The sequence below is a fragment of the Martes martes genome (genome assembly GCF_963455335.1).
Source record: "Martes martes genome assembly, chromosome: 2".
NCBI classification, from domain to species: Eukaryota; Metazoa; Chordata; class Mammalia; order Carnivora; family Mustelidae; genus Martes; species Martes martes.
In genome coordinates this window covers 145,964,650-145,977,476 of record NC_137889.1, presented here as the reverse complement: position 1 = coordinate 145,977,476, position 12,827 = coordinate 145,964,650, and the positions used below count along the sequence as shown (strand labels likewise).

Sequence of the window (12,827 nt, the reverse complement as noted above, 5' to 3'; positions counted from 1 at the left end):
ACGGGTCAGGCCTGCGCATCAAGGGCATGATCTCTATTCCCCGTTATCTCCCCTTCCCTCACTTGCTTATTGTTGTTTCAATTGTCTTTTATACAATATTTTATAATCCTCTTTCTCTTATGGATTTCCTCATAATAATCCATAGTTTTCTCACTTAGCTCACATTTCAAGAAGGAACAAGATAAGTTCTGTGCTCCTCTTGCTTGCTATGGCTCACTCTCCTTCAACTGGTAAACAATTTCTAGAAAATATCAGCCCCAACCCGCCACCTATCTATGGTGACCGTAGTTACGAGGCAAGTCTGAATTCATGGCTTCCAAAAGCAAAGAATATGTGCTTCCATATATGGAAGAAAGAGAAAAGGGAGAAAGAAACAGCTGAAGAAAGAAGAAGGGAGAAAAGGGAGAAAGAAGAAGAAAGAGAAAAGGGAGAAAGAAATAGCTGCCTACTGCCTTACAAAACAAACCCTTGTAGCACAGCCAGTGAAATAGAAAGTGCTTGGTAAATGGGACTTAGGTCATTATGACTGACCTTGCCTTTGAGTGGAATTTTACCTACCATGGGAAATACCAACATTCTGTCAACTCTAACATTTCCTTTAGCTCACCATTCGTGACCAGGAACCACAGTGTGCAAAACAGAGGTAAGAGCACCTTATGTAAGAATTATAAAACAAACAGGTAAGCCATCACACTATGACATCCCTGTGCTGTGACTTAGTTTTGCGAGCTTCAGCGTCATTTGATGCATGTAGGTATAACTAGATTATTTTCATTGATAGATAGTATTCCATTATGTTAATATCACAATGTATGTCCGTAATTCAATATGATCACTTAGGTAGCTTCCAGAGTTTTCTTCTTATGAACATAATGACATTATGAACAATAATGTAGAAGTCTTCCCACATACACAACATGGTAACTACTTCTCTGAGAGTGAAATTTCTGGGTTGGAGGCTGTGCCTCTCTTCGATTATACTAGATGTGTCTTCCAGACATGCTAGTTCACCAACAGCTTATGAGTCCTCCTCGTTCCCCATCATCTCCAACAGTTGTTCTTGACAAACTTTAAGTTCTGCCAATCCTTTGGATGTAAAATAGACTTATCTTAAGTCTATCAAACAAAGAAAATCAAATTGATTCCTCTTACTAATTGATGATAAAGATGAACATAGGATACCTGTCTGCAGAGTTGTCTACTGTAGCATATAAAATAGTGTCATATTCCTATTGGTGGTGGGTCTTGATATTATTAGTATTATATTGTTCAAACAAATCTATCATATTTTTGCATTTCTTTCCTCACCCCATAGCTATGGAGATTCTGTGTTCAGGTCTAATCCTACAATCTCTTTCTGTTGAGCCAGAAGAGGGCTGAGAGCTGCAGGAAGCAGACCCCATGGGATAGAGTGGAATGACTGAGGTTCTACTGACCTGAGTCCTAGTGCTGCCTCCTTCCCTGCAACAGGGCCATCTTGAGCAAGTTCATTCTTGGATCCACACCTTCCCTCCATCCGTAAAATCCAAATAATAATATTAACTCACAGGATTATACACACACACACACACACACACACAGATATGTGACACATAGTATACAACTGACACATTTTAATAAATATCCTTCCTCCTCCAGGGATTCCCAGCCCAGCTGACCCATAAGACCCAAGAGTTTCCTGCCTCACCTCCATCTTGTCCTTATCCCTCCCCTGCCCTATATTATCTAGGTCTTAGATTGTAAAACCAATCTGGAAAGTTTATTTCCCCTGATGTGTGCCACATTGCTAATAAGAGTTGCTTAAGAGGGGTGCCTCGGTGGCTCAGTCATTGAAGCGACTGTCTTTGGCTCCAGTCATGATCCCAGAGCCCCAGGATCAAGTCCTGCATCAGGTTCCCTGCTCAGTGAGGAGTCTGCTCCTCCCTCTGGCCCTTCCCCTTCCCCATCTCATACTGTCTTTTGCTAACTCTCTCTCAAATAAATAAATAAAATCTTTAATTAAAAAAAAAGTTTTCCAAGAGAGGATTTCCTTTTTTAAAGGAAGACAGTCAAAAGGAAAAACTGTGATTAACAGGATGGGCCCAATCCCTAAGAATCAAATGGCAGAAGCGGTAGTCCTGGAGGCCAGACTAGGTGTATGAAGACAGGAGGACTTGCAGCATCTGGGGGCAAATCTAGGGGCTGAGCAGGGGCTGTGAGAATATGCTACAAGGAAACCAGAATCAGCTTAGAGAGAATTCCAAAGTCTTAATTTGAAAGACAAAACCATGCACAAGTGAAAAATAAGGAGCAACTGAAGATTGGAACAGCAGTGTTAGTGAAGCGGATGGCCTTCACAGACAGGAGTCCAGTCAAGCATCCCCAAACTGGGAGTAAATCATCTGTTCTGAGGTCTTACAGACTGTCCTCCATCCGTGTCCTAAAACAGCTGATGAAGGAAGTAGCCCAGGATGGATGGGGGGAAATGTTTCCAGAGCCTTCAAACACCACGGATTCATTCCTCTTTCACTCATCAAGCATCCACAAAGCACATGGTTTTATGCAGAATTGGGCTGGGTGGGTCCTAAGAATACAGAACAGAGGCAGCCCCGCCCTTCAGCTAACCAGTGCTTAACCGCTCCCCCGTTGGCTTACTGAGCAGGTGTTCATTCTACTGAGTAAGAATTCATTGCTCGGGCACCAGGACTTGGCAGAAACTAGATGCATAGAAAACCACACAATCTCAGCACTCAGTTTTCAGTCTAGCAGACTCTCTAAAGCTTACTGGTTTTAATTTCAATGCCTGAGCCGAAGGAGGCAACACTCTTCGTGTAGAAGAGTGGAATCTATGCCTCTGTCAATGAGTATATTATCATCCTTATTCTACAAATGAGAAAGGAATTTGGGAAATGCTTTTTCTTGATAGTTCAGCAACTACTTGATAAACAGACTTGGCTCAATTCCCTGATTAATGAATTCAAGCTAAGCTATTAGGAGTCTGGGAATTCTGTGCCCAACAATTCCAAAGTGGGGCTGGGGGTTCCACACCACCAGGAAATTCTCAACACCAGCTGGGTGACCTGTAGTTCAACTCTATTCTGACACTACAGGGAGTCCCTTAGATCCCACAAGTTAAGGGTTCAATCCCACAAGATTGCACCCCCACCAGCCCATGTCAGATGTCAATCATATGCCCAGGTTGTCACCTGGGCTTCTGATCAACCAGCTATAGGTCCAAGGTTCCAGTGAACCTCTCCCTAGATTCAGTTAATTTGCCAGAGTGGCTCACAGAACTCACAGAAACATTTTTCTTGCTGGATTACCATTTATTATAAAAGAATACAATTCAGCCACAGCCAGATGGTAGGGATGCATAGGACAAGGTTCTGAACAAAGGGGCTTCTGTCCTCATGGATTTTGGGGTGCTGAATGACGGCACATGGAAGAGTTCTGGTTCACCAACCCAGAAGCTCTCTGAACCCCATACTCTGAGGTTTGGAGAAGTTTCATTTCAGAGGCACGATTGATGAAATCATTGGCCATTGGTGACTGATTCAACTTCCAGCCCCTTTCCCCTTCCCTAGGTCAAGGGGGTAGGACTAAAATTTCCAACCTTTCAGTCACATGGCCGGTTTACCTGTCAACCAGCCCCCATCCTTAGGCACTTTTGGAAAGTCACCTTATTAACATAAACTCAGGTATGGTTGCAAGAGGTTTGTTATACATATTAAAGAACCTGTATCATTCTTATTACTTAGGAAATTCCAAAGGTCTTAAGAGCTGCTGTTAGAAACTGACTACAACCAAAGACATGTTTCACTACTGCATCACAGAGCCTAAGTGAATGGGTATCAGGACCAAAAACAAATTATTTTGATATATTGGAAGATGGTCCAGAAAGGTTTGGCTCTACTACAAAATTCTAACATTAATCTCTAAGCTTGGGATTGTAGGGGATCTGTCTTCTTTTTGTTCAAAATTTTTGTTTTCTGACATTTTATTTCTCTATCAGCATTTTATAAATATTCTTTAAAAAATATGGCTCTTACCTTATAAAATTGCTTTTTAAATTGCATGTAAGTGGGGCACCTGGGTGGCTCAGTGGGTTAAGCCTCTGCCTTCGGCTCAGGTCATGATCTCAGGGTCCTGGGATCAAGCCCCACATCAGTCTCTCTGCTCAGGAGGGAGCCTGCTTTCCCCTCTCTCTCTGCCTGCTGCTCTGCCTACTTGTGATCTCTCTCTCTCTCTCTGTCCAATAAGTAAATAAAAAATCTTAAAAAAAATTGCATGTAAGAGTAAATTAAAATTTGCCAATAAATATGTATGGATACCTGCTTAAAATAAAACACTTTTCTATAACTTACAGAAGAAAAGTCTAAAACTTTTCTTATAAAAGAAACTGTGCTTCTTTTATAATAGTAACAACAGAAGCAGCGGTGTTTCTTTAGCAATAGTACAGTCAAACACCACACTAACAGCTTTATATACAGAAGAGTTTTGAAATGTTAGTAATTACTGATATCAATACGATTCAACAACCCATGCCTTTTTTATTAGGCTACCCTACCTCAAATTTTATTGCCCACCCACACACTGTCCTCCCCACAATATTCTTCTACTGTCCTCTAAGTAAGAGAGTCTTATTTCATGGGGTTATAAAACCAAACTGCAGTCTTATGTAAAAAAAAATATATATATATATGTATATGTAAGTATATTTATATATGTATATATGTGTATCTGTATACATATAAATATGTGTATGTATAATATATATTTAATGTTACAATATTATGTGTATATATGTATATATATATATAATTTCCAAAGATTAGCTGCCATTATTCTAGAACAAAATCAGTTAAATATTTGCAATGGATTATATGCTCAGAATTTCATTCACTCATTAAACAAAGAGCCAAAGGGCTTTCAAAGGAAAACAGTACAGGAAAGTTGTTCTGTTTGTTGTTTTGTTCCATTTAAATCATTCTCTGCATAGACTACAAATGCATATAGATGTTTCTAAATGCTCTTTTTCAAGTTGTACTTTTTAAATATTGAAGCAAGGCACTCAGAGTTAAAATCTAGTAAATCAGTTGCCACAATATAATGAAAAATTCATAATCACTGAACACTATTATGTAAACTACACAAACCAAGTGATAGACAATGCCGATAATGGTTATTTTCTTTTCTGAAGTACACTCTAACAGTTTTGATCCATGTTGAAAAGATAGCGATGGCCATTTCAGTAATAAGTCTCTATGTACTGTTTCACTCTAATTTAAAATAAAGTTTTTAAAGTATTTTCAGAAATACTACAAGAGCTCTTTTAGCTTTTTCTTGTTTAGGATTTGTCTAGTATATAGTCTCCATCCTCCCATTAGTGACCACTTTGTCATTATATTTCGGTGTCACTATATTTAAGCATAACTGGAATTTTTTAACTAGTCTGTACCTAATTTTTAAATGCTTAGCTTAAACTGCCAGATAGTGGGCTCATCTCCTAATTCCCCTTTCTTTCTGCCCCTTGGAAGTTTTATGTTCCAATCTATTCACTCATTCATGACCTTTAACATTTTAAATAAAATCGTGTTTGAATTTTTAAAATCTGAGGTTCATATCCTCTTCCCAAGCAATACAAGAAACTCAGAATGCCCTAAATCTGATGGTATGGATTCTGCACTGTCTGAAAATTAAGTTCCTTTACTTATAAAATTTGAAAATCAGAGAGGTCTTTAGCATAATTCCTATTTTTAAGGTCATAAATTGGTGGGTGAAATTAACTTACTATGATGAATGTGATTTAAACTTGAAGGAATCAAACGTTTTTCAACAAACATTTTGGTACACATAATTCCCTCTAACAAACATTCTTAGCCTCCATGTTAAAAGCCACAATCCTTGGAACCATTAAAATAGAATTTAAAATGTTTCAGGAGTACTCAATTCTTCTTAGGAAACTTAGAGAAAAATTCAGCTTTTTGATGACAAGAAGCAGAATAAAAACATATAACCTAGGGGCACCTGGGTGGCTAGATGGTAAGGCATCTGCCTTCGGCTCAGGTCATGATCCCATGGTCCTGGGATCAAGCCCCGCATCTGGCTCCCTGCTCAAGCGGGGAGTCTGCTTCTCCCTCTCTCCCCATTGTCCCCCCTGCTAGTGCTCTCTTGATCTCTCTGTCAGATAAATAAATAAAATCTTTAAAAAATATATATATATAACCTAAATGCTACTGTAACTGGCATGTAAATATTTGCTATTAGTATTATGTTTCAAAGTGTACTGTCAAAAGTATCCCACTCTTTCGAAGTTCTTATTCAGCTACTAACTAGAACTATAATTTTAATTTTATTTTTAGACTGAATTAATACTATATAGCTTATAATTCTGCTTTCATACTAATCACCTTTCTTCCATGTTATGTTATTACTGTCCAGTATTCTACTTTGATATTGTTTTCATACTCTCAAAGCTTTATGATTTTTATACAGTTAATCCTTGCTTAAAATTACTAACATATTGGGGCACCTGGGTGGCTCAGTGGGTTAAAGCCTCTGCCTTCGGCTCAGGTCATGATCCCAGGGTCCTGGGATCGAGCCCCGCATCGGGCTCTCTGCTCAGCAGGTAGCCTGCTTCCCCCCCACCCCCCGCCTGCCTCTCTGCCTACTTGTGATCTCTCTCTCTCTCTCTGTCAAAAAAAAAAAAAAAAAAAGAAATTACTAATATATTCACTAATATCTTTGCTTAGTATTTCTCCTAACACTTCACTCCTTCCTTGTGGACTTGATTTCATCCTTTACTAGTGTTTATGAGAATGACATGCAGTGGAATTATGCTATTTTCATTGAATATAAGGAGAAAACACCATGTTAAAACTTGACAAATGGTAGTATCTTAAAATTTAGGTTCCATGTGAACACTAAACCTTTTCAGTGAACTTTTTGTATTCTGTTACTTTAAAGTCCATTGGTCTATCTTGCTCTTTTAAAGAATGTTCTCACCAGGCATGATTTTGTAACATCATGCATTGGTCACTTGGAATATGATTCACAGACCTGAGCAGATCTTTCCAAAGTTAACACATTTTATAATATTTTTTTAAATTACATTTGCAAATAACACCACAAGTCTCATCAGAAAATTGTGCTGTTATGTAATGATGGTAGATACAAGTTTTTCCAAATTCCAATTTGCACTAGAAGAATCTAATTTTATAATTGGCAACAAATACTGCCAGTTCTTTTCCATAAAGTGACAGGCTTACTTTGTTCATTTTTAATAAAATATCTGCCAACTGCCCAAGTCTGAATAACCATTATTTATGGATTATCATTCTTTTAGGTTAAAAAAGTGATATTCCACTAAAACAAAAAGTTATTCTTTCAAGTTAAAAAAATAGCATTTTCTGAGTTGAGAAACAATTTGGCTTGTTGAAGAAACCGAACAGAGGTCACTATGACCAGAACAGAGTGGACAATGTGGGATGGATGGATGGATGGATGGATAGATAGATAAGATTATTCCAGGCCTTATGGACAGAAGTAAAACAATTTGGATTTTCTTTCTGGTGTAAAGGAAATCATGGAAGGATTTTTACCAGGTGGAATAGCAAAGTCAGAACTACATTTTGTTATGATTACTTCAGATGCCCTAGAGAGGAAGGGGCAAAAGCTGAAACAAGAGAACAATCCAGAGGAGATTGCTGTCCAGAATGAGATGACAGTAGTATAGACCAAGAAGTCTACCCCAGGCACAGGCAGGAGTGATGCTGGAGGGAGGAAATCTGACACAGTAACAAAATCATACTTATATGTGAATTTCCTTTTCCCCAGATCATAAAGAAAGCATGCAGTTTCATCCTCCTCAGAGATGTCAGTCTCCAGCCCACCTGAGCCCTCCGGAAAATTCACTGCACTATAAAAACACAAACTGGAGAACACCTTTCCCCACGAGGTCTGATGAAAAGGTAAAACAAATACTTCTCTTCAGTGTCTTTCTAGATGAACTTAGCATCAACAGAGAGCTTTACTGAACCACGCCTACATGGAGATCATCGTGGTTGGCTTTATTTTATTCCCCTTCTGGCTACATATTACTGATTTTTAATATTTTTACAGTGTTTTGTTATATTTTATATTGCTCTTCTAACCAGTCTTTAATTTGCACATTCTCAGATTCTTCAAGTGGCTTTAGTTAATAAAAAAAATAGAGATATCAAAGCCTGTGTTTTATATTCACTAGCTGTTCAGGACTAACAAGGATTTATATATTGCAATACTTTTGCCCATAAAAGAGCCACCTGTCATATACTGATTGCATTTGGACAGTCCAACAATTTATTGAGCACTTATTTTATGCCACATAATGTGCTAGAGGATATTGTCCCTGCCCCAGAGGAAACATAGAGCAAGGAGAGGTGCTAATTCATAACAGATGTATTCTTGTTTGTCCTTCATCTATTTCCTGCTCTCTTTCTAAAATATCCACCATCCCTATTATCTTCTTGGATCATGTTGCACTTGTATTTACTATGGGGATGGCATGTGTCAAAACTTTCTTTGTAGTTTCCATGTCCTTCCCTCCATTACTTTATAACTTTGCTTATTAAATAAAGCCTTTCGCTATAAAGCACAGAGGAATGTGCTTCTTATGGGTCTCCATCCCATATCCCCATATGCTTGGGGTGCTGCTCTGGAGCTGGGAAAGTTTTTTAAGCAGAAGCAGAGCATATAAGGTATCTCTGGTCCAGTCCTACAATCTCTGCAGTATCCTAAAGGTCTTTTGTTGCCCTTATATTAATTTCTACCTTAATTCTAAAAGACATCTCAAACTCTTAAGTTAGATTTTGGGAAACTTTGGCACATACTTCTGTTATTGTCTCTTTCTATGTACCTGGCTTCTTTTGCCTCTGTCATCTCCTTCATGAGTACTGAAATCCCTGAGTTCTAACCAGGTGTCTCTCCAAATTATACCTCTCCCAGAGCCTGGATTCCTCACAGGCATGGGAGAAGTTTGCACTAGATCCAGACTGCCCTGATGTCAACAATTTCAATGCACCTTACGATCTGTGACCTACCCATGTACTATCAATAATAAGGTTTACTTATTAATATTCTTTGACTCTTTTTTTTCACTTTATATCACTGTTCTAAAGAAAAAGGCAGTATTACGTGCCACAGATAGGAAGTAACCTTCAAACTAATTGCAACAATCCACTTTGGGTATATATGCCCCAAAGAACTGAAGGCAGGGACTCAGAGAGGTATTTGCACACCCATGCTCATAGCAGCATTTTTCACATAATGCCAAAAAGTGGAAATAATCCAAGTACTCACTTTGTATATATAAAACATTTATATGATATTAACAATAAAATGTATACTATATATAAAATATTTAAATAATTATATATTTATATAATGTATCTAATATAAATAATATATAATATACAGTACACAAAATATATAAAAATATATAATATATATAAATAGGGATACTGCAGGGACTTTATATATATATTTATTTTTTTATTTTATATCTTTATATAAAAATATGTATATGTTTATGTATGCAGTATCCTGTCACATATATATATGTATACGTATATATGTATACATATATATATGTATGTATACTGAGTATTTGGACTATTTCCACCTCCCGGCATACACACACACACACATAACTTTGGAATGATGACAAAGCTTTGGAGATGGACAGTGGTGATGGTTGCAAAACCATGAGAATGTACTTGATGTCACTGCATCATACACTTAAAAATGGTTAAATGGTAAATCTAATGTTATGTACATTTTACAACATTTTTAAGTCACTTTAGCTCAAACAAAACAAGGCCATTAAAATGGAGCAAGATCCCACCACTCGGGGCACCTGGGTGGCTCAGTGGGTTAAAGCTGCTGCCTTCGGCTCAGGTCATGATCCCAGCGTCCTGGGATCGAGCCCCGCATCGGGCTCTCTGCTCAGCAGGGAGCCTGCTTCCTCCCTTCTCTCTCTGCCTGCCTCTCTGCCTGCTTGTGATCTGTCTGTCAAATAAATAAATAAAATCTTTAAAAAAAAAAAAAAAGATCCCACCACTCACTAATGGTTCTCAGCGTAAGGATTGTTCTTCTGTTGCAGAAGAGATCAGAAAAGCCAGAGGGATATTAAGGACATACTAGAACAAAAATGAAACATTCCCCTTGAATTATTCAAAGGGCTAGACAGAGAACTGAAAGGAGGCTACTTCTCCCCCAGGTAACTCAGAGTTATTTAATGCTGTATCTGAGTACCACCTAAACTTGTCTGCCAGCACTCATGGCCACACCTGGAGAAAACAGGACTATAAAATCTCTAAGTGCCTTCCAGTTTGAGCAAGTAAATAAAATCAGAATGGCTGAAATGCACCCTGACTGAGCCCTGCCAAGCCCCGATCTATCTGAGAGACCCTCCAGAAGCAGCAGACTGCTCTGAGCTCTGAGAGCTCCCACTTCTGAGGGGGATAGGGTTCTGAGGCTCCTTTCTTTCTGGAGCCTGTGACGTGGCTTTGCAGCAGTCAAGCAGAGCTCCTCCTGCCTCTGGACCTTCCCAAGGGGGCAGGGACTAGGTAGAGGAAATTATTCCAAAGGGAGTCTTAAATAAGAGGTGACTTTCCTCCCCAACTGGATGGAAGAGAATGGCAGAGCCAGGCAGAAGAAAAGGGTGAGGCATGGGGTGGTTTCTAGGCAGCAGGGCTGGCTCATGCCAAGCCCTGAAGTGATGCATGTCCAGAGACCAGCAAGCACATCTGGCTGGCCAGACCCATGTTCTCAGACTGGAGGGAGGCAGCCGGTCAGGTTGCAGACGTACGCTGGAGCTAGCTCACCCCTCTCCCAGTGGCACTCACATATGCTTGGTGGTGTACCCATTGCTGGAAGGATCTCCATCCCAGTATGCACTGGGAGGACCAGAGACTCAGATGGAGAGAACAAAGACGTGCTGTCTCAAACCTAGCTCTTGCCAACCATGTGACAGATGCTGACTCACTAAGCCTGCACTATCCTGACATGCCTGCCACACAGGATTATTACGGGGGTGGACTTAATAATGAATGAAGAATGGCCTTGGAAAGGCTGGGGACTCATGCAGGGGACTGTTTAATGTTATCATCCTTGGAGTCCAGTAAAGGAATTGTAGATTCATGGCACATCTCCCTGACTGTCCTTTCTTCTGTTATGGTGGATTTTATCATCAAAATAAATCCTTTAGTATAATAAGGTATCATGGTACAGAGAGAAATCCAGACAGACCAGAGTTCGAATCCCAGTTCACACAAGTGCTACAAGACGCTCTTGATCAGCACCTTTCCCTCCCCTGCCGGTTTTTCAAGGACTAAGGCCAGGCCGGCTTCACAAACAATACACCTCCCACCTTAGCTTCAGCAGGTGCAGATTCAGAAAGCACTGGTAGATAGAGTGTTTATGACCCATTGTGAGCATGGTGCCAAAGCACCTTTCTCAACAGATGGGAGTGAAATTTCTCATGACTTTCAATGACAGACTCTGTTGTGCCAGTTTCCTATAACAGCAAGCTGCGGCTACTTTTCTTGTGTCCATTTCCAGATCCAGGGATGGAATTTGGGGGCTGCATATATACTATAAATCAAACTGTGGTTTGACCCTGGTGGAACAAAAAGCACACTTTAGTTAATTAATTGATTAAAGTTAGTACTTCTTTTTGACCCTAAAATATTCGCCATCTATCTGCACCACAGGATGTCCAACAGAATGACTGGTACATCGGAAAACACAGTCGCCAGGCAGTGGAAGAGGCATTAAGGAAGGAGAACAAGGTAACACCTTGGAGAGGGGCCACTACACCCTATCTGCAGCCATCTATGGTTTTCTGCCTAAAGGTCCCAGCACATACCGAGCAGTGTGCTTTTATGCACCAGCCTGGATCTCTCAGTGCTCAGGAGGTTGTCATTAAGAGGGGGAAATGGCTGTGTCACTTATTAATCTTGTGACTTGCTCTTCTTCCAAATTATCTTTAAGGAGGGCATGAGATGTGATGAGCACTGGGTGTTATATGCAACTGAAGAATTACTGAACTCTACCTCTAAAACTAATGATGTTGGCTAATTGAAATCTTTTTAAAAATATTTTTAAGTTTAGGTTTCTTTATGGATTAAATGAAAACAGTAAAATGAACCCTAAGGAACTACTTTGGAGATCAGATGTGGAAGCTGGGGTATGAATGGAGGTCACCATGGAAAATGCCTTCCTTCTACTTTCTTCCCAGTTCATCTTGTTACTAAAGGTCTGCCCAAAGTACAGGCAGGTCTTTTTTTTAATTTTTTTTAAGATTTTATTTATTTATTTATTTATTTATTTATTAGAGAGAGAGAAAGAGAGACAGAGAGCACAAGTAGGCAGAGTGGCAGGCAGTGGCAGAGAGAGAAGCCGGCTCCCTGTTGAGCAAAGAGCCCAATGTGGAACTCGATCCCAGGACCCTGGGATCATGACCTGAGCTGAAGGCAGTGGCTTAACCAACTGAGCCACCCAGGTGTCCCTAGAGGCGGGCCTTTATATCTTCTGTCTCCAGGAAAGGTGCAGGGATTGAATAATGTCCTAGTCAGAATATGATAGGTTTCTGTATTAACTACCCCAAGTTCTCAGTTGCTTAGCATAGCAAAACTTTCTTGCTTGAGCTCCATGGTCTTCAAAGGTTTGGGTGCATAGACCTAAGCTGGTGGAGACCATGCCTTCATGTGTGCTCACACCAATCACATGCTGGCCCTTACCACATCTTCTCAAAAGCAACACTCATCTCTGCTCACATTTCATTGGCCAAAGTGATTCACATGGCC

General features: G+C 39.7%; 1 protein-coding gene across 1 annotated transcript in view; it reads left to right on the top strand.

Moving 5' to 3' along the window:
- CLNK (cytokine dependent hematopoietic cell linker) overlaps positions 1–12,827 on the top strand; it is a gene marked incomplete at both ends in the record, with an annotated part of 149,739 nt that overhangs the window by 125,268 nt on the left and 11,644 nt on the right. Inside the window, 3 exons of the mRNA XM_080796353.1 lie at positions 603–643; positions 7,816–7,949; positions 11,733–11,810. Coding sequence (XP_080652479.1) covers positions 603–643; positions 7,816–7,949; positions 11,733–11,810 — 253 coding nt within the window. The remainder of the gene's footprint in view (positions 1–602; positions 644–7,815; positions 7,950–11,732; positions 11,811–12,827) is intronic.